The sequence below is a fragment of the Ailuropoda melanoleuca genome, chromosome 1 (assembly GCF_002007445.2).
Source record: "Ailuropoda melanoleuca isolate Jingjing chromosome 1, ASM200744v2, whole genome shotgun sequence".
Taxonomy (NCBI): Eukaryota; Metazoa; Chordata; class Mammalia; order Carnivora; family Ursidae; genus Ailuropoda; species Ailuropoda melanoleuca.
Genome location: NC_048218.1, coordinates 76,005,651 through 76,029,048, shown reverse-complemented (window position 1 = coordinate 76,029,048; position 23,398 = coordinate 76,005,651). Strand labels below are relative to the sequence as shown.

At 39.6% G+C, this 23,398-nt stretch overlaps 1 protein-coding gene across 8 annotated transcripts in view; it reads left to right on the top strand.

The window, feature by feature from the left end:
- Nucleotides 1-23,398, top strand: part of LPP (LIM domain containing preferred translocation partner in lipoma) — a 655,090-nt gene that overhangs the window by 383,083 nt on the left and 248,609 nt on the right. For all 8 annotated transcript variants that reach the window (XM_034661250.1, XM_034661257.1, XM_034661240.1 and 5 more), the window contains one exon: nt 12,852-13,541. In XM_034661250.1, coding sequence (XP_034517141.1) covers nt 12,852-13,541 — 690 coding nt within the window. The remainder of the gene's footprint in view (nt 1-12,851; nt 13,542-23,398) is intronic.

Here is a 23,398-nt window from a genome sequence, read left to right as displayed (position 1 = left end):
TGAAAACATTTTCTATCCTTCCTCCTACTCTGTGGCGAAGTGCTCTCTCCTTAGAAATTATACCCTTCTGTGATTCAGCCCCTTTGTCCATCTACAATAAGTGGACAAACAGTCTCCATTTCTGAGAACAAATATGTTCGAAGAGAAACTTTATTTTCCCATGCAATATATAATGTGAATGACATACATTCAAATCACGATGATACAGTGATCATTAAAAAATGAGCATGTTTTCTGCAAAAAAGAAAAAACACAAAACAACCATCTAGTGACTTTGCTATGAGCTTAATGTGCTGGGAATATGGTGTTCTTTCCATCTCTTATTTGAGATATCCGATAGGTCTGAACAAATTTTTCTCACGGAATACTCTAAGAACCATGACACAGCACCTATGCCTTTTGCGCTTTGCTTTCGGACACCCAGATGCCTTTGGAAATACGTGAACGAAGGTCTGTTTGTTTCCACTGTAGCAAATATAGCCACTTGCTCACACTGGTGGCTTCCCTTACTGAATTCCACTACTATTTTGGAAACTCCTGTGTGAAAACACAGCAACCCAACTTGTCCCCATTGAGCCTCGTCGGTGATTTACACGCAAAGCTGCCTGAAGTCTATACACTGAAGTTCACTTTAGTTGAAAAACAGACCTGGGTCTGTTGCCTTTTGTAGGCTTGTTGCTAAGTCTGGTCATTCTGGTGTGATGGCAAGAACATTGGTCTTAGGGTCTGGAAAACTGGGTTCTAATTCTGACCCTGTCAGGCCCTTGTCACTTGGGGTGAATCCTTCCTAAGCCCCGTTTCCTTGAGGAGAAGGTTGGAATTTGTGATCTTCGAATTCCTGCAAGCTCTAATACTCCATGATTCTGTAGAGAGTATTTAGAATAATCCATAAAAAAGTCAACTGTATTTCTTCTTTCTCAAAAATTTCCTTTTGCTTACATCTGCCCCAAATAACTCTTTTCAGACTGTGTCTCTTAAATTCTACCACCGACATGCAAATTTTAGCAATGAGAAACCCCTACAGGACTTGGGGGTTTCCTGAGAGAAGGGATCCCACCCTTTTATTCATCTTTTTGTCCTTAATGGCTTCTGAGTAGCGCTCTAATATACTGGAATGGTTGATTCTATTATGTAGTTAATTATAACCAAAAACTACTGAACCACACTCACCACATTTCCTGTTACCTACAGCTAAGAAACCTAAAATACATAGATTAACTCAGAATATCTTTTTAATTAGATTGAATTAAAGAACCCGCTATCATACTAAAATACTTATTACTTAGTTATTCATCTAAGTAAGGCTTTGGCTTTACAAAACTGGGAGGGGACCAAAAAGAGTATGGGACAGTTATAATTTAACCAACCACTGCCATTATTTTTTTTTAATTTTTTAATTAAACATCTCCCTCTCTCACAACATTTGTCAATAATGCATTATGGAAATAACTTTCATTCACTGAAGAAATGCTTATGTAGTATGGGTTTGTTAGATACTAAAGGCATCATGTTGAATGAGAAAGAGAGGTCCTAGCCCATGGAAAGCGTGGGAGTCCAGGGAAGAGAAAGTTAAAGAAGGAATTGCAAAACAATGGACAAGGGTTATCATATGGGAAGTTCAATCAATTAAAGGGACACCAGTGATGGACACTTCACCTAGACTTAGAGACTGAGGACTGGCTTTCCAGAAGAGGCATCATTCATCTGAAACCTGAAGGATGAATACTTGTGAGAAGTTGAGATGTGGGAGAGGGTTGGAATGTGTTCGAGTCAAGTAACCACAGTATGGCTGGAACATCCAGTCCTGAGGGAGGGAAGGGAGGAGACTAGGAAGCTGAGCCCAGGCTTAATCAGGAAGGAATTTGGACTTCCTAATAAGAGCAGTGACAACCTTCAGGAGATTGTGATAAAAGAAGGTGATGATCTGATTTGGATTTTAGAAATATTCTGTTTGCAGCATAGAGGATACATTAGAGGACAATAAGAGTTCAGGTTTTTTTTTTTTTAAATACATATATAAGCATGTTTACATGTGTTCGCTGTATATAGTGCAGTGAATTAGGGCACCAGTGATGGTGGACTGAACTGGGTATCAATAAGTTGGCAGTGAGAACTGGAAAGGTTGCAGGTAATTAGGAGATAGAACCAACAACCTTTGCAATACCAAGGGGAGAATGCATCATATGGCTGTATTAAACATCTAATCACATGACGATGCATCTTGAAGATACCCGCTAACCTTAACACATTACTAATGTACAAAATTTCTGTCAGTGTACATATGCAGTCTTATTTTGCTTTTCTTTATAGGCTTATTTTGAATACATGTTCCCTTGCCTACCAGCTGTGAACATTCCATCAGATCAGTGTGCCGTGATTCCTTAATCCACCCTCTCATAGTTTGTAAATATACAATTAACATAAGTTACAGGCGTTTTAATGGCTCTTTACTGCCAGTTGACCCACCGAAAAAATTATTCCAACTTCCAGTGCTACCAGCCATGTAAAAATGTACCTGTACTATGATAGTCTCACCAAGACTGTGTTTTATTGTTTCTTGGCTAATTAGTTCTACGCCCGGTACTTTTCACCAAACCCCTGGCCTGACTGGGCAAGAGCTCATAGGCCCCAGGAGGGATGATTCCGTGTATGAGGTCATTTGCTATGGAAATAGGCTCTTCTCTCACTACGGTCCTACATTATTGAACACACTCAGATTGAATTAATGCTCCTCACAGTGGCATTTTATCCAGGGCCAACCGCACGCGTGCTCGGGACTCAGTGTACTGTACCGGGTGGGGATTTGTATACACAGCAGCCTCGAAGGCCTCTCAAGTTCAAATGTGATGGCATGCCATCTTGTTTTACAGCTATTTTGGGGGGAAAACTCTCCTTGAGATCCTGGCTTTCTTGGTTTTAACATGATGACATGGTAGTTTTACGAACATGTAAGTGCGGGGCCTCACCCGGATCATTGCTTCCCTGTCAGATAGTTAGGGATTAAGAAATGAGGGCTTCCAAGGTAGCATCTTGATTTTATTTCCAGGGAAACACGCTGGACATAGTGGCATTGGTGTCATCAGTAGGCCGGGGAGCCACTTGTCTTCAAAGTCTCTGATACCCATTCGGGAGTGTTGTGAGAAGTAATTAAATGGAAAAGCTTCTAAGCCAAAAATTGCTCCTGAGTGCCACACCAGCCCATCCTGATTCTGCGGTTTCTACCTCTGAAGCTGTTCGGAGTAGCCCCTCTCGGGCTGTAGTTCATGTGTGCAAACGCCACGCTGTGAAGTGAGCAGGTGTCCATTCAGTGAACAGAAGTAAGAGATTGATGTCTGCATCGCTCTGACAAGAACTCCTGGGGGAGCGCGTGTGTGTGTGTGTGTGTGGCTTAGGTGTGCAACAGCTGAAAATGAGTGTAGTAGTAGTGTCAGTGACGTTTTGAACTCAGTGACACCAATTAAAATCCTGTGATTTTAATTTCAAAAGTAGTCTTTGAGATCATTTTAACCATTCACCGGTTTTCAGCTACCATTTATGAGTTAACTTTTTTCTTTCATGTGGAAAATACAGAAAAAAATAGGAAGATGAAAACCCAAATTTCTGTTAATTGCATCTGTGGATGCAGTTTTTCACCTTTTAAAAATATTTTTAAACCATTTTCAGTGTCTTAATATGCTTGCTTTTTTCTCTGTGTACACATATACACATATAAGTTGGGAGACTATGCTATTTGGTGTGTGTCAAGTTTTAAAGAATTTACATTTAAAATATATTTTTCATATATATTATTTGAAATAACATTTACATACACACACACACATGCATACACACACACTCTGATTTAAAAAAGTAAATTGTGGTTCTGTTAGAAACTTTGGTATATAGAAAAGTATAGACAGAATACTGAAAATCACCCCCTTAAAATACCCACTGTTATCATTTTGAGATTAGATCTTTCTGGCCATGTATGTATGTATGCCTGTATGAGAGCTGTAGATAGATGCAAATATTAACAAGTATAAAATGTTTCATAACCTGATTTTAATATGTATAAAGTTATTGATTTTTCAATTGTTCTTTATTTTTTTGTTCCTCCCCCTTTTACTGTGGGAAATGACCAAAGTCCACGATCTTATCCATTTTTAAGAATATATTAAGTGCATTAATATTGTTGTGCAAACACCACCACCATCCATCTCTAGAACTTTTTTTTTTTTGTCTTCCCACACTGAAGCTCCATACCTATTAAATAATTACTCCCTGTGTCCCCACCCCCCCACCCTTGTGACCACATTATACTTTCTGTCTTGGTGAATTTGCCTACTCTAAGCACCATATGTAATTTGAATCATACAGTAGGTGTCCTTTGTAATTGGCTTGGTACATCTTAGCACAATGTTTTAAGGTTCATTCATGTGTCAGAATTTCGTTCCTGTTTCAGGCTAAGCAATACAATATTGTGTGTATATATACACATTTTGTTTATGTATTCACCTGTCAGTGAGTACTTGGGTTGCTGCCATATGTTAGCCATTGTCAGTAATGCTGCGGTGAACATGAGTGTGCAGGGTTCCTGCCTTCAATTCATTTGGGGTATATAACCAGAAGTGGGGTTGATGGATTGTTGATACGTTTTGAAACATTTAACAATATAGTTTTTAATTGCTCAATAGTATTCCATTATATGAATGCAACATCATTTATTTTAACGACTCCCATGTATCCATTATCTAAATTGCTTATAAATTATAATCTTTCATTTTTATATATTCTGTTGCCATGAATGTTTCTAGAAACCAAACAGCTATGGTGTCTTGTGGTTATTTCCTTAGGTTAAATTCCTAGAAATAAGAGGTATGGACTTTATCAGGACTTCTGATATGCATATCACCAAATTAACCCAGAGACAGATTGCCCATAAGGAGTTTATAGAACCAAACAAGCACTGCATTGGTCCCTAAGTCTAACTCATATAAACATTGTCCTTTGAAGATAATTAGAATAACCCCCTTCTGTTACTCCTGCCTCCTAACTCCAGCTATGCCTCTTTATTCTGCCCTAACAAAACTAGCTAAGGAGGTAGTTGTGAATTCTGGGTTCAACGAAGAATCATTTGCCCCTTTCCTTTTTAATTTCCAGAGTTCACTCTCTAAGTGGGTGGGTCTAAGATCATTTGTATCTAGAAAGAGCTAATGAATGATAATTTGTATCAAAAAGCCCCCAGTGATCCCATTGTGCAGCCAGATTTGAGAAATACTTGTCTCAATGTATAGTAATATGTTCATGCATTGTACTCTTGGTCTTTTAGGTTGTCTTCTAGCTCATGGGGTCATCTACCAAGTGAGAAATGTGAGTGGCCTGAATGAGTGAGAAATCGATTTGCTGTGCGTCCTAATCCTGAATTCTGGGGCTCTGAATCCTGGCTGGCTTAGTGGGTAGATGACTCTTGATCTCAGGGTTGTGAGTTCCAGCCCCACATTGGCATGGAGCTTACTTAAAAATCAATCAATGAATCCTGAATTTTGGAAGATAATTAGTAAGTGGACTCAAGAAATCAAAATTAGGTTAGTCCTCATTTAAAGGCTTGAAGAAAACAAAGAAGTGATTTTTTATTGAGCAAAAACAAGTAACAAATACGAGGAATGCATGGTAGTATAACTGGCGTAGGTAAGCTGTGTTTGCATTTTTTTCCAATTGTACAAACTCAGAAACCAAGTCTAGCTATTTCTTTATCCAGCCATTATTTATTAAGTACCTACCTGGTGTGGATCCTTAGTGATGAGATCAGGCTCTTATTGGGCATTAAAACTCATTGTAAATATTCAGAATTTACTCTTAGACTCACTGGGTTGTTCACATAACTGGAAATAAGTGTCCCCCCTTTCCAGAGTTTATCTGTTCCTTGTCCGTATGGAAATAACATTTCATGTAGCTTTAGCTGTATTGCATATATGATTGGTTTCACATTCTGTGTTTGTCATTTAGCATTTACATTTTCACTGACCGTCTTAGGCATTTTTCCACCTCACTGTAACAGCTGGAATGAAAATACATGAAGGGGCTCCGAGTTTTATGTAGTTGCTTTCACGTAAGATGTTAGCTTTTGTATACATTCCCCTTCTGTTACCTTAGAAAGTTTTCTTTCTTAGTAGAAACGCTTTTACTTATCACACCAAGTTTTGTCCAAAAAATGTAATTAAGAATTCTCTGAGTGCAGTGACTCTGCGTTTGTCTTTTTTGTGGCTTTAGCAACTAAGCTCAGCGACTGACACATAGCAGAATTACATTTTTTTAATTGAATAGATAACTTTGATTAATTAAATTTCTAGAGATGGAGGTATTGTGATTCCTTGGTAGTTCAAGTGCATTTTGTCTCAGTACATGTTGTTAACGATTATTTTAAAATGCATTAGTCTCTTCTCTTTCATGAGAAGTTTGTTTAATATTTGGCCCCTGACTATTTCTGTAAGAGATTTGAGCCAGGATCAAGTAGAATTTGCATACACAATATAACCATCAAAATGAAAATAATCATCTCAATGCTTCTTTGAAAGATAGTAGTAGTAATAAATTCAAAAAGTAAAGTCATTGAAGTTTTTAGAGGAAGGGAGAGACTAATGAGATTACTGTAATTAAGCATGCATTAAATGCATGACGGAGTTTCTTGATTGTCAAGTAATAAGAGAAATGAGCTAGCTCATATTTTGGATGTTTGTTTGTAATCTGACAAGAGAAATGAATTTTTTTTTGGAGTCTGTTAGTCATTCATTTATTCAAATTCATGTATTCAAATATTTGCCAAATGCCTACTAGTGGCTATGATGTGAAAAATCCACTGGGGAAGTAGCAGTGAAGGAGAGGGACAGTCTCTGACTGACCCTGTGAAAACAGGCAGGTACAAGTGTGACATGTGTAGAAGGAGAGGACTCAACAGTGCTCACTCTGCCAGAGGACTCAGCAAAGGTCACTGAGCAGCTAAGCACCAGGTTGAGATTTAAGGGGTTCTTAGGGATTAGCTCATTAGAATTCAGAGAGAGGTGGGGAACCAAATTGGTATAATCCCTGAGATGGGAGAGAGCCTGGCACATGGGCCATGAAAGAAAGTCCGTGTCAGAGAGAGAGACAATGTGTAGCTCTCAAGGAGAGGGAGATGAGCGAGAGTCCAAGCCATTCCCCAAGCCACTGAAAACTCTTAAGCAGGAAAATAGTGTAATTAAATCTACATTTGAGAGAACGCAGTCTGTCTACAGAATGAAGGATTCATTGAAGAGGGAGCAAGAGTACCCTCCGTTAGACCAGTCTGGATGCTGTTGGAGAGTTCCCGGTGATGGGTGGTAGTATCTTGGAAGAGAGTCACAGCAGAGGAAATGAGGAAATGTGGAAATATTTGAGAATTGCAGAACTCCCTATTTAGGAACTCGAATCCATGGGATTTAGTACTTGAATGGGATGTGAGGGAGAGGCTCAAGAATGACTCCTAGTGTTCTCATTTGAGCAACACCTGTGTGGATGAGAAAACCAGACAAAAAGCATGAAGGACAGATTCAAGGAAGATGATGAATTGTTTTTAACGTGTTGAGCCTGCCTGAAGAGCATATGAGACATCCAAGCAGACACATGAAATAAACAGCTGAGTGTCTGGGTCTGGTATTCAGAGTGCTGCTAAATTCTGGAGACAGGAACTCAGGAGAATCTTCATAATGTAGAAGGTATTTTAAATTGTATATATGGTCCTGGAAAGAGTTAATAGAGAGAGAAGAGAGGAGGTCCTGGATCAGACAAAGAGGATCGTGATTCTGGGGCCATTGGGCATTATGTTGCCTACTGTCACCGGTAGCAATTTGAAAGCAAGATTAGTAAAGTACTTCTAGCAGAAACCTAGAAAGAGCCTGAATCCCTGCTGTCACTGTTGAGCAGACATATTAGTTCTTGGCTGCCTGTTCCTGGATTATCTATGATAAAAGACAAATCTAGGTCTGTTTGAGATCATGCTAATTTGACTTTCTAGAGCTTACAGCTTGATTTCTTTCCAACTTATAAAATGTGCAAGTCAATTATTAAAACACCATAAGGTAACCATTTTAATGAGTGTATGTACGAAGTTCATGGGGAATATAACTGAAGGACCATAGAAAAAACCCCTCAAAATCCTTAGAGCAGAGTCAAGAATGGCATTACAGAAGATGCACCATTTGATCTGAGACTTGCAGAATAAGTAAGCAACTGCCCAGATGGCTGTGTTTGAGCAGCCGGGGAGCAACGTGGTAGAGAGTTGGATGGAACAGATCAGAGACTGTAGAAGGAGGTCCTGGCTGACAGATATGAGTACAGACATAACTGTGTGGTCTATTCCAGTCTCTGCATACGCCTAAAATTGCTGGAGTGTGTGATGTGAGTGATGGTGGAAAAAAGGAGGTGGCTGGACAGGGAGGCAGGGGCTAGACTGGAAAGTCTTTGTAAAGTGTATTTAAAAAAAACAAAGAGTGCAATGTCATAGAAAGCGTTCAGCACAAGGCAGAGTTGCTTGCAAATTGGGATTGGGCTCAGATGGTCACATTAGATGACTGTGGCATTATTGAGGAAGGGAAGTGAGAAAGAAGTGGAGTTAATTGATGGCAATAAATGTAGCTCAGGGAAGTGGGGATGAGGACGAACAGTAGGGGAAAGAAAACGAGACTGGAGTCAAGTGCAAGGTTGTAAGAAATACGCGGGACTTCCATAGAAGACATAGTAGTAGAGTAGAGGAGGGTGTGTGTGTGTGTGTGTGTGTGTGTGTGTGTGTGTGTGTGTATGTACAGGTGTGTCCAGGGAGTGGGTGGGCAGGGCAAGAGGAACTGTAAGACATTATCCTGACTTGGCCATAAAGGAAGCCAAGGACCTAACCCATGTATTGAGCATGAGAGATGCTCTCAGTGTCCCTTGTTTGTTGTTGTCTTATGGCCACAGACAGTTCTTCCTGGTAATGGGAACATCCATTCAACAGGTACTGGTTATGTATTAGCCCTTCTACCCAACTAGAAACTCTCGGGAGACAGGGAGACATGCACTGCTCTTCCGAGGATTTTGCCTTTCTCCTATCAACCTCACAGAGCTTTACATGTCCAATATCCTTAGAGAATAATTAATGGAAAAATAACCACATAAAAAGACTGTTACAGAGATTCAAGTCTCAGGGGATATATATACACATATATTCATAATTTTAAAATGTGCTTGATTTTCAAAATAAAGATGTTAAATCATGATAAAACTTTAAGAATTTCTGCAAAAACAAAAAAGAAATGATATGCCAAAAATAAATACTCGGAAGTGCCAACTAATTCAGTGAGTAGAAAAGATTCACTATGTATTTAATTGAATATGTGGGCCAGGAAAATGTTGCCATAGCTTTCTTTAACTATGAAGAACATAAATAAATATGCTTTAAAATGATTCCTGTTCTTTACCCCTTCCACCTCCAATGAGGTAAAGAATGTAAAATTGCAAAGGGAAAAAATATAGCTAAATGTGCTATTTTCACTAACGTCGTTATGATATAGGACATACTCAGAAACATGCCGGCACATACACAGCAGAATTCATAATAAAGTTGTGAGAAACCTTCTCATCCCCCAAAGAGAGTCTACTGGCGAGATATTCCTAGAAGAAAGTGATGGCTACTGAATCTATACCCTGATGCCGTCCTTCAAGGACTCTAGGGATGTTTAAACTGTGTGTGTGTGTGTGTGTGTGTGTGTGTGTGTGTGTGTGTGTGTGTGTGTGTCTGGGTCTGGGTTCACCAAGAAAGAAAAAGAGAAAGAGAATTGTGTTGGAAGAAGTTGCTTCTAAGGAGTGAGGTTGACATTAAGTCTTTTTTGCTTTACCTTATCAATGTAATTGGCTTTCGTTTCCAAATCTGTGACTGGAAGGATCTGCTCTGGGGGCAGACTTCATTACAGCTGTGGCAGAGAGCATGCCTGTCATTAGCCCAGTTGCTCAGTCACTGTCTCCATTTATAGTTGGGTTTGTAAAGTGTTCAAAATAGGAACTCTGGGTTTCTGCTGATCTTGAGTCATCAAAGAAAAGAAAAGCTTTATTCCTTCTTATATTCATTTCCATCTATGCTGACATTTTTTAAGACTGACTGGTTGACTAGGAAAAAAAAAACTGACCTTTTTTTAGGCTCAAACTGACTCTGCCATGTTTTCTACTACAGAATGTTGGGATCTTACCTGCATATTTATTTAGGAATTTCTTCAGGCTATATATGTTAATACCTTGCTTAAAAGGAAACTGAATCTCTTTCTCTTTGGTACTATTGGAGCCATCTTTGTGCAGAAGTGAAAAGCTACTCTGCCGAGACAATATTACTCAGGTTGCTTAAATTACAAAAGTAAATGGCGAGGTTGTCCCCTGAAAGGCTAGTATCAAAAGGGGGCGGGGGGATAAAAGATAACTGTGTTCTACAGCCTCCTGTAACTTAGAAAACTAAATCTAGAATTACAAATTCCCCAGGAAAGTAGACAAATAGAATTTGAGACAAATAAAATGTGGAAAAGAGAGCCGTATCAGTCAGGATCTCAACACAAATGGTAGCACGCTGATTTATAAATGCAGTGTGTACACAGGCCCATTTGGGTAGAGAGAAGCCTGAAGGCACAGAGCGATAATCTCGAGCTAGCAGAGTCAGAGCTGTCATGTCCTTTAGGTTCAAGGGGACGAAGAGGCAGAGAGTTATTTGAACCAAGAGGTGGCGAGTGTTGTAGAGGAGAGATGCTAGAGAGGACCAGTGACCTCCTTGGCTCACATCTCGGAACTTCACAGGTAGTTGACAGAAGAAATGTGGCCAAAGAATCGATCAGTGTTTTTCATCTGGAGTGCTGTTGCCATCTTGGGTTTGACAGTGATGTGTATTGCTGTCTGCTCATGCAGTGATCATTGCATGCCCTAGTCACCGTGACAAGTCATCCCCACTCATTCACAAACTTCCCTGGTCAGTAGGTGGTTTCTTCTCCGGTTGAGAATCACTGTATCTCTACGTCAACATAGATAACCAGAAAGCTGTCTTCAGAAAGCTATATGTCTGAGTCGAGAGACTTGTATATTTTGGAGGGGCAAGACAGCTGCCCCATCTCAACCCCTCATCCACATATCAGGAAAGAGGAAGTGGGCAAAGTAGGGGTGATGCTTAATCAGGAGAGTGTTAGTTTTCCCAGAGATGTTTAGCATCTATCTCATTGGTCAGAACTGTGTCCCAAGGCAACTCCTACCTACAACATAGTCAAGGGAAGTATTTTAAGTTGGGCACATTGTTGCCTTGAATAGAATTGAAATTCTTTGAGTGATGAAGAAGGGAAGTGGGCATGAAGAAGCTCTTAGCAGCATCTTTCTCACAGGCTACGTATCTTCAGTATCTCGGTGTGGATGAATGACACTAGAGTAATATTACTAGAGTAATATAAGGCTTTGCATTCTCTCTTTCTATGCATACATTAATTTGCTTGGAAATTAATAAACAACAAAATCAGGGTGTGGTCATTCATTTGTTATAGCAACAAATCTAATTATAGCAACTCAGAGTAACATGAAAACATTCTGTCACTGGCACATTTTCGGATCCCTAATAGATTAATGCCTGCGGATAGAAGTCTAAATCTCCAAGCCTTGCCTGAGCCTTTCCTTATCCTCAGCCTAACCAAGACCTCTCATAGTTTGGCAGTGAGATCTTTTCATCTTTATGTCCTTAAACATTCTTAGCATATTCAGTAAGTGTTTCTGAATTGAATGAATGAATGCAATAGAAATCAGGCAGATAGAAAAGGAAGAGGAGTCTGCATTTGAGTTATCTTTGTCAAATCACTCTTTGACAGGAATCTTTGGTCTAAAATTTAGCATCTTTTTGGTTGTCTCACTTCAGAGTGAAGAAAACACATGGGGGAAAAACAAAACAAAACTTCATGAATAATATATATATATATATATATATATATACCATGCTTATATATATAAAGTTTTAGCTCTTACATTTAGAGCTAAAAATTTGGGTTACTTTTTGTATATAGTATAAAGTAAGGATCCAACTTCACTATTTTCCATGTATATATTCAGTTTTCTGCACTGCTTGTTGAAAAGATTATCCTTTCCCAAACAAATGATCTGGCACCCTCATCAGAAACTAATTGTGCATGCAAGAGTTTATTTCTGCCCTCCCTGGCCTATTCTTTTGGTCTGAGCATCTGTCTTGATGCCACTGTCATACTGTTTGGATTATGGTGGCTTTGTAATAAGTTTTGAAATTACACAGTGTGAGATCTACATTTTGTTCTTCTTTTTCGAGATTGTTTTGGCTATTCAGAATCTCTTGAGATTCCATATGAATTTTAGGCTGATTTTTTTCTATTTTTATAAAATTGCCATTTGAATTTTGATGGGGATTGCATTAAATCTGTAGAATACTCTGAGTAGTATTAATGTCTCTACAATATTAAGTCTTCCAATCCATGAACACAGGATGTCTTTATATTTATTTATGTCTTTATTTCTGCAGGAGTTTTACTTTTAGGTGTAAGTCTTTTGCCCTTTTTGGTCAGCTGTATTCTAAAGTATTTTCTTTTTCATTTTGATGTAATTGTAAACAGAATCATTTCCTTAAGTTTTTTTTTTCAGATTGTTCATTGCTAGTACACAAAAATGCACGTGAATTTCGTGTTCATTTTTGAATTCTCAGAAGGCAGGAATCATGCCTTATTTGTATCTTACAGAGTTAATACAATATAATAATAGCAGTTACTAGTTCATTTCTGTGTTATTATTTTTCATTAATGGTAATCTTTGTCCTTTTAATTTTTATTTTTTTCTCTTTCCCACTTTAGGGCTCTACTAGTTCGACAGCCTCTCCTCCGGTCTCCACCCCTGTCACAGGACACAAAAGAATGGTTATACCAAACCAACCCCCTCTAACAGCAACCAAAAAGTCTACATTGAAACCGCAGCCTGCACCCCAGGCTGGACCCATCCCAGTGGCACCAATTGGAACACTAAAACCCCAGCCCCCACCAGTCCCTGCCTCCTATACGACGGCATCCACCCCTTCCAGGCCTACCTTCAATGTGCAAGTGAAGTCAGCCCAGCCCAGTTCTCTTTACATGGCTGCTCCTTCATCGGGACAATTTTATAGCCCGGGCCCAGGACCCCAGAGCTATAACACTCCACCAGTTTCTATTTCTGGGCAGTGCCCACCTCCTTCAACACGGGGGGGAATGGATTATGCCTATATTCCACCGCCAGGACTCCAGCCTGAGCCTGGGTATGGGTATGCCCCCAACCAAGGACGTTATTATGAAGCCTATTGCCCAGCGGGGCCTGGCTATGGGGGCAAAAATGACTCTGATCCGGCTTATGGTCAACAAGGTCACCCAAATACCTGGAAGCGGGATCAAGGGTATACTCCTTCTGGAACAGGAAACCAGAACCCGGCTGGGATGTATCCAGTTGCTGGTCCCAAGAAGACCTATATCACAGATCCTGTTTCAGCACCGTGCGCACCACCACTGCAACAAAAGGTAGGGAGCTCTCCCACATAATGACGGGGCTGAACGAGTGTGCATCTTGGCCTGCTTTCCCCAGAAAGCAGAGCCTAAGGCAAAAGTGTATGTGTTCCTTCTGTGTCGTTAGGAAGCAGAGCCCCAGGGAAGTATGAGTGAAGCAGGGAAGGGGGGACCCTATGTGGGGTATGTTACTAGTCTGGCTGCTGTTTAGGGTCAGGTACAACCAGTTGTTCAGTGTTGAGGGTCATCTTCCAAAAGACTCCATATGAACAGATCAGGGCAGTCTGTTCAGGGAGAGGAAAGGAAAGTAGTTTGTCTTCCAGCTCACGTCTCCTGTTCGTTGAAGCTTCCCTTCTGTGGGTCAGAAGCTTCCTCCCACTTGGATGTTACATTTACTTGGGTTCTGAATAGATCTGCAGTATCTCATGCCTTAGTGGGGACGGGGAGTTCCCAGGACTGTAGGGAACAGGTGTATAGGGCACACGAGGTGTGGTGCTGCCAGGTTGGGCTCAGGTGAAGTCAGTCAGAACCCCAGCCAAGGGGGTGCTTCGGGTTCTGCCTCGGGCAGAGTGAACCCAGGGCTGCTGGGACAGAACAAGTGAGCCAGAGCCCAGGAGGGGAGTGAGGTCAAGGGGATTGAAGATAATGCAGATACCTCGTCTAGTTTCCTTTGGGAAGGGGCTGCAGTATAATGGCACTTCTTTTACTACCTCTTGTTTATCCCCATCACTGGCTGTCCAGGAAGAACCTTCCTCTCCAGGCTTTAACTATATGAGGAAATTTTTAAAAATTCTTTATCACAGTGGTTTGATTTAATTGCAAGCATGTGTCTCTTACGTCAATGCATTCAGTTACTTCCTGTGAATAGTTAAGATATAATACTACGTATAACTACTCACCTACATCTTGGGTTTTCCATGAGTACTAGAACCAACATGATGATGTTTCCTCCCACCCTGACAAGAGGAACCAAGGAGAATTACTTGGAAGGGATGTGATGGAGAAACCAAGCTACTGTCCAGTTATTGGGTTGGAGCTGAGCCCTCCCTTTTAGTTAGAGCTGTAAGAAATCAGAAACTAGAGAGCCCTTGACTAGCGGGAAGTTAAATGGTAATTGTTGAGATGGATTATGGAAGTGTGTGTGTGTGTGTGTGTGTGTGTGTGTGTGTAATCCTTTACCCATTTGAGATTGTCAGTTTCCAGACATACCTATTCACATTTTCAACATTATAACAAAAATTTGTCACGTCCTTGCTCTCCAGGTAAGGTGTTTACTAAAGCACGATTCTCACATGAAAACATCTGCTTTATTAATTGTGTTCCAGAAGAATTTTAAGTTCTTTAGAGGAAAAGAACCCTTTCCAGTGGGGCCTGTGTGTAGCTGGAGGCAATTGTTAGCTTTATGAATGCTCATTACATGAAAGTGGACCAGCCATGGTCATTCTCCAACATAAAGATTCCAAGTTAAAATGTTACATGTTTTTGAAACATTACTCTTGTAAGCCTGTCTTTTCAAAATCTCTCCACGCAAAGAAATTTTATTGATGGTTTTTTGTTTTGTTTTGTTTTTAAATAAAGTTTATCCAGAATAGCCAAGCTGGATAGGCTTGTCCTTCATTAACATTACAGTTTTCGAGGAAGAGTTTTTCCAGGAGGGCCCAAAAACAACCAGGTTAGAAAAAAGGGGGGTTGTTTAACTTCACCTCACTTTGGTATAAGTGAAACAAATTCTCCTGTGGAAGATTAACAGTTCAGGTTGGGAAAATTGCCATCCACATTTAAGCTCAGATAGGCATGCAGTTTTGCCCTGTCTAGATCAGCTTGAGGGATGTTCCTGTGGGAAAGAGACGGGCCCTGTGTTGTTTAAGGATGCCATCACCCCACCTGGGGAAACAGACATAAGCCAGAGGAAAAGTATGTCTAGGTGGAGGGAATCATCTGGTGAGAAGGTCTGAGCCAGTTTACCCATCCTGTCATGGGGCACCACAGATAGTCCCTCTTCAACATTTTGAACCAATCCAGTGTTGTAGGGGAAAAAAAAATCAGCACCCATTGCAAGAGCTGGACCTACGATGTCAGGTCCAGCCACATGACTAACATTTGGTCTGCCCTCACCCATCCAGTCAGGATGCCAGAATCAACTTTGATTAACCACTCACCAGAAAGCACAAAACTTCATTTTCCTTCTTAGTGGCGGAAGGTAATGATTCAAGATGATCTGCATTATTACGGATTCTGGATATCAGTGGATTTCATATCATTTAGATTTTTTTGAAATACTTATTTATAACCATATCATGCATTTTATCATCATATTGTGCATTTTGAACATAAAAATTAAATTGTGTGTTTTTGCTGCCATTATAAAGGAGAGTGGTTAGAGGTTGCCACATAGCCATTGTCTGTGTTTTGGGAAAGGGGAAGGAGGTCAATGAAGCTACAGACGTGTCCTGTGTGTGCTGTGGGGGCACTGGTGGCTGAAGGGGCGGGCTTTCTACAGTTGGTCTTTGAACAGAACACTGCTGTATTCAACTGCACCTGTGCACAGAGGACCTTATTGTCCCAGTATTGACTCTTCTTGGCTTAGCGATGTGACTGCTGGCTTGAGAAACGAGCTCCTAATTCTAGTCCCAGTTCCTCCCTTGACATTCCTCTTTCAGCTTGGGGAAAGCCTCTAGACCTCCTTATGTCACGCGTCCAGCTTCAGTAAAGTGGAACATCATCTTCACTAATAAATTAATGATTGCAGAGGGCTTGGAAATTTCCAAGAGCTGAATCATTGCCAAGTGAGGACTACTCGGGTTTTTCACTGGCCTTCATTTATTTCCAGGTGTTGTAGCCACCGGTGGGAAACGTACCTTCATACCTTTTGTTACATTGAGAAGTTCGGAGGAATTTGACATTGGACCCATTAAGGAAAAAGTGGTGGTGGTTGTGTTTAATGAAGGAAAACAATTTCCCCTATATTTGAGATGAGCTGCTTTAATTTCCCTACAATATAAAAGAAGAGGGGAAAGGATAGAAGGGGGGGAAAGGAGAGGAAAGACAAGAAGAAAAGAGTGAAGAAAGGAAGGAGGCAGCATGCGAACCTGCAAAGTGCGGGGGATCCTGATTATATTTATGTCCCCATAATGTGCTGAGCGCGAATTTGCATGCTACAGGAGACCATAATGTGTTTCCTGGACCATCTGAGCCGAGTTCCTTGAAAAATATTGTTATAAGCAAGTCTTTATAAGAGAGAAGTACTCCTTTCCCACTGGAAATCCTCTTAAAGACACAGTGGAATCTTCTCTTTTGGCTCTTCTCTGGAAGCTCCTGTCTGCTAGCGGCTGTGCCGTTAAAGAACTCTTGTCCTGTGCGTTATCTGCACATGCCCGTGAGGTGGGATGTGCCTTTTCTCCAGTGTCCAGATAAGGCGAGTCAGCCTGAAAGCGCCAGAGCCAGGACCTGGAGGCCAGTCATCGCCCTTGGGTGCACCTGACCCAAGGGCAGGTCGGCTTTAATACCCACTTCCTTGTCCTAAACCTAATCTGTGTCAGTCTCTGCTTTATTAAAGACAGATGGTCTTTTCCCTGTAGCGTGTGAAAGACACTGTTTCTATGCATCCCAGGGAAACTGGGGGCCCACCTAGTGTAAATTCTAAAATCAGCTACTGTTAACATCTTCTCGAAAACCCCTTCATGATGGTGAGAGCCTGGAGATCAACAGGCTACTTTTCGATAAATCCAATACGAAGTTGTTTTGTTTTGTTTTGTTTTAATCCAGAGTTAGAACAGCTCTCTGCTCTTCATTTCGCTTATGAATCTGGGGGATATGGAATGGTATAGAGACGAGAGTGAAGGCAGGGGAGTTTTGGGGTCAGTGTTAAAGCGTCCTGAGACCTGTAATTTGTAATGATTCAGAAAATATTTGAAAATGTTGTTATCGTCGCATTTCAAACATTCAAATAGTATCAAAATGTGGAACTATTTTTCATTGTGGAAAAGAGGTGGATGCACATATTGGGTAAACTGCAAGGAAATAGTAGTATTTTGGAGACAGCTTTCTTTATGGTAATCCTTGTACTGAATAGCTCTCAATTCTAGGATCAGAGAAGCACAAAAGAAGAGATGGTTAGGGTGGGGAGAGGGATGGATGCAGAGTTGCCTCAGGTCAGGTGCTGATACCTAGGCACATAGGAAGGTGAGGATGGAAGAGAGTGCTGGATGAGGCCAGTGGCAAGAACTTTAGTTATGCCCCTTTGTACAAGGTTTTTCAGTTTCCAGAGTACTTTCTGGACCCCACAGAATCCACAAGGGTGCAAAAGCTCAGGACCGAGAGCCCCTCCCTACAGATCATATGTCAGATTCATGGCAGAACCACAATTCCGACATGGGTCTTCTGAATACTGTCCTCATGCTTTCTGCCTCTAGTAAGCCAGGCATGCTGGCATGCTTTGGTGTGTGGATGGTGGGAAGCACCACAGCAGCATCACCAGCCATTGGACGTGGCTCCACAGTGGCGCTCCTTGCTGGCAGACATGTTAGCAGGCTTAGGCACTTGTGGTTCAGTGCTATGAGATCAAGTTATAGAGGGGAAGAACCCTTTTCATCCCTGCTGGGCATCCAGACTCAGGGCCCTGGGGCTAGACTTCCTCTTCCCCATCACCCATGTACAACTTACCCTGTCGTTTCTGCCTCACAATGTTGCAAATCTGGTTTCTTATCTAAATCCCCTTGGTGCTGTCCCAGTTCAGGTGTCCTATATTCTCACGTGAGTTATGGAAATGGCCTCTTAATGGGTGTCTTCACCTGTAGTCTCTGCCCACACCCGTCCTTCCAACATATGTGAGCAGATCAGTCTTCCTACCTGACAGCTCTGCCCTTGTCACTAATTGCCTTGAAAACAACAACAACAAAACCAAAAAAACAACCTTCAAAAATTCCCAACCAGTTATGGAATGAATTGAACCCCCAGCCTGGATTTCCAGGTTCATCTCCCCCCTTGAAACCTCCATCCTTCCAGCTGAGAACTTACATTCATAGTTATTTTTCATCTTTGTAGCTTTCCTCATGGAACTCCTTCCTGCAAGGCCTTCTCAGACTTTCCCTCAAATAAATAAAGTATCTGTTCATCTAATGTGACCTATGAAGACCAAGCTAACGTGTTATCTGTCTTGTGATGTCTTCTCTTTGTAATATCAAGTTGTGCGTTATTTCACCCTTTCCTTTGGAAGATTCCATGCTCTTCCTATACTGGAGTCGTGTGTACCGATCTTCCACCAGCCTATGCCCCAGCATATATTAGACTCTACAATTTAGGGGATAGAGATGGTATCTGAACAACCCTGTCTCCTCCAGAGTAACTAACACAGCACATAATACATTCTTGTTTAATAAAGATGCTTGAAGAAACGTCCCATATCCTACTAAAATCAGGAGAAACCCTGCTTTAGAACTTAGTAGGTTATTCAGCAAAATGCCAAAACCCAAACCTACAGCACCAAGTCCTATTAGGTGACTTCAGGAGCACAAGCTCTGTCACGTCAGCAACTCAGTATCCAAAGTAGCTAGCTGATTTCTCACGTTCACCATTGTGCTAACATTTTACATTCCTTCTGGAAAATGCGTGTGTATATGTATGCTGTTATGTACACATTCTTTTTTTATTTCCCCACTTGCCAAATGTTCATGGAATTTGTTGATTCATATTCTTTAGTCAACCTTGTGAGGTTTAATTTACATACAATAAAATGTGTCTATTTTAAATGTATATAACCGTGAGCCTCTGACATAGGTATGCACCTATGTAACCACCACCGCAGTCTCAAGAACATGTCAGTTACCCCACAGAGCTCCGTCAGGTCCTGCTGCATTCAGTCCCCCTTACCCTCAGCCCCAGGCAACCGTTCAGCTTTCCAACATAGGTTATTGTTCTCCTCTCCAGAATTCCATGTAAATGGAATCATATCATAGTATGCACTCCTGTGTCAGAGCTGCGTTTACTCACTCTGACTTATTTTGAGATCCATTTATGTTGTTGTACCTATCAGTAGTCATTTATTTTGATTACTAAGCAGTGTTCCATTGTATGGGTATAGTGCATTTTCCTTATCCATTAACTTCTTTGGGCACATTTTTAATTTCATTTTGAATTATGAATAAGGCTACTATGAACATCCACGTGCCAGTTTTCATATGGACATAGTTTTTATTCCTCTTGTAAAATACCTATCAGAGGTGTTTCTGAGTCATATGGTTAACCATTTAACTGCTTAAGAAACTGCCAAACTCTTTCTAAATGCACCATTTGACATTCTCACCAGCAATGTATGAGAGGTCCAGTTGGTCCTCAGTCCTGGCAACACTCGCTATTGTCAGTCTTCTCAATTTTAGCTATTTTCATGCTATATAGATGCATTGAATTATGGTTTATATTTACACTTCCCTTTTGACTAATGATGGGGAACATTTATTACTTGTGCACTTATTGGCCATCATTTGTCTTCTTTTGTGAAGTGTCATCAAATTCTTGGCCCATTTTTTAATTGAATTCTTGATTCTTATTGAGAGTTTAAGGGTACCTTGTATATTCTGAGTAAGAGTCCCTAGGTATATGCATTGCCAATATTTCTTCCTGGTCTTTGACTTGACTTTTCATTTCCTTAATGTCCTTTTCTGAACAGCAGGAATTTTTAATTTTGATCAAGTTCAGTTTATCACGTTTATCCTTCTATAGTTTATTGTTTTTTTCCTTAGATATTTTTGCCTCCTCATGGTTACAAAGACTGTATTCTTGCTTTTTTTAGATATTTACAGGTAAATTTAGGGTTATAATTACCTAGACACATTTGACAAAAAAAAAGTTGGCCATCTGCGTGCAGATCTATGTGGACTCTCTCTTCCATTCCACTAGTTTATATATCTTTTAGCCAATGCCACACTACCTTCATCACTGACTTTTATAGTAGATTTTGAAATCAGGCTGTGCAAATTTTCCTTCTTTGTTCTTTCTAAAGTGTTTTGATTATTCTAAGTCTTTTCCATTTCCATATAAATTTATTTATTTATTTTTGAAGATCAAATTTCTTTTATTTATTTATTTATTTATTTTTTATAATAATATTCTTTCATTATATTGTTAGTCACCATACAGTACTTCCCTGGTTTCCGATGTAAAGTTCGATGATTCATTAGTTGCGTATAACACCCAGTGCACCATGCAATACGTGCTCTCCTTACTACCCATCAACAGCCTATATAAATTTAGCATCAGCTTGTCAGTTTCCACAAATAGCCTGCCGTGATTTTGATTCAGATTTTGTTGAATCTGTAGATCAATTTGAAAAGGGATGTACTGTATGGTGATTAACATACTATAATAAAAAAAAAAATAAAAAAAAAGAGCTTATGTTGTAACAATGTTGTCTTCCAACCCATGAACATGGTATACCTCTCATTTGATTTTTATTTTTATTAATTTCTTTCAACATTGTATTGTAGTTTTACACATATTTTGTTAAGTTATCCCTAAGCATCTCACATTTTGAATGCTATTGTAAATGGTATTTTTTTTTTAAATTTCAGTTTGTAATTGTTGGCTGTTAGGATATAGATATTTTTTTCTATTGACCTTGAATCATATGACATTGTTAAATTTAGTAGTTTAATGAGCTTGTTTAAGACTTCTTTGGCTTTTCTACCTGATCACTTCACCAGCAATAAATTGTTGATTCAATTGTTTATTTCCTTTGTGGATAAGAGTATCAGTCAAATTCCTCTTTTTGGAAGATGTGCCCTTTGGATTGAAGAAAAAACAGTTTTTCACAAAATTGAAGAATGGAAATTGGAAAAAATAAACAATTCGCTTTTCTAGACTAACCTACTGAAACTGTCAGATGGAAGTCACCTTCAGAATTATTAGATCATAATTCCTTAAATTTACAGATAAGAAAACAGAGGCCTGAAATGTTACAGTGATTTGAAGAGTTAGTTATACAACTAGTAAGTGGCACATTTCGGTAAAAACTAATGTTTTTTTTTTTTTTTTTATACCACAGTTCCTCTGCATTTGCTCAAGACAGGTGAGATCAGAAGTATAAAGGAGCTTTAAAAGGTGTGATAATTATTGCCAAAAGGAGCTTACACCTAGCCTTAGACCTCCCCATCAGTTTTTTTTATAATAATATTTTTTTACTATATTAGTCACCATACAGTACATCCCTAGTTTTTGATGTAAAGTTCCATGATTCATTACTTGCGTATAACACCCAGTGCACCATGCAATACGTGCCCTCCTTAATACCCATCACCAGCCTATCCCATTCCCCTCCCCCCGCCCCAAAGCCCTCAATTTGTTTCCCAGAGTCCATAGTTTCTCATGGTTCATTCCCCCTCTGTCATCAGTTTTATACGTTCTCTAATCACAGAAAATTGCTACCATTTCAGTGTTTTTTGTTTTGTCTCATACATAGCTGTTCCTCCTGTGGAAAGACTTGTTCTTAGGATCTATATGATTTTGACTCAGTCCATTATTTCTTCTTCCCCGACTCTAAAATTTATCATCAGAATGGATGTCCTCATACACTACGAAATGTCTCTGAATATTATTCATTTTGCTAATCCTATTTCTTCACAGTTTTATATGTTTAGAAATATCCCAGGTCCCAAATCTTTGTAGAAAATTAAATAAATCACTTTAAACAAATGATTCTAACAATATGGAATTTTTTTGCATTTAAAGAGCTAAGAGAACTCACTTCAATTTGCCAGTGTTTCATCTTTGTTCTATTTCAGCTCTGTAATAAAAGAACTACCCAACTAAATGTTGATGTCCCTCTAGAAATCTCTTTTTTTTTTTTCATGGTTAGCTGCAAATACTCATACTGCCCTTTCTCAGAGGAGAGACTATAGTTATTCTCTTCCTCAGCAAACAAAGTAGGTTGTCCATTATGGATGTATAATGATTAGTGGTAAAAATACATACTTTTAAAGATTTTACACACAGAGTATTACATTAGAGTATTAGGAAATATTCCCATAGTGAAATTCAAATAGTTGACTTTCCAAAAGTGCCAATGCCCAATAATAAAGATTTACTTACTATTTTAGTTCTTTGATTTTCTGGAATATGGAAAACTCAGCTTTTAGTACACTCTTGGCAAATAATAGGGTGTTTGCTCTATTTTATCCTTGGAATTCAGTGAATGTTCTTCAGAAAATAAATTTGGTTTACTTCAGAAGGTTACTTACTTAAAATATCATTTTGAAATATGTAATAATAGCATGTAACATTTTTATAACCCCTTATAAAATTTTACCAAAAGCTTTCATACATGCAGAAAACTCTTTATCATGTCCAGGGACAACTTGCCTGCTATCCCACTAATACCAAATGTCAGAGATAGGGTGAGAAATTGGGTCTTCTGACTGCTAGCCCAGAATTCTTCATTCCATAGCATTTGCCTCCATTTAGCTCATAGCAGTTATTCCAATATCAAATATCCCTTGGACCCAGAAGTCTGGAGAATACAACTTTAGAGTTGTATTTCTGAGACATAACATATTTAACATTATTTGAACCTCAAGATTCAGTCAGTACTATATCAAGATCTAAGCAGTTGAAACTATACCCTAATCTAAGTGCAAGGTAAAAGATACCCTTTTATTCAGTCTTCATAAATATTTAGTGTACTTATATCTCCTCAACCGTAGACACCATGTGTATTTTTTACATACCTATAGGGAGTGTTGTGAAAAATATAGACTAAGAGGGTGTAGGAATGCTGGTTGTATTCTTTTTGGATATGTTAGATATTACTTGTTTTTCATGGTTCATACTTGCCATCTTTAACAAAAAATTGGATAGTTACTGTAAAAATATTCCTAATTTTT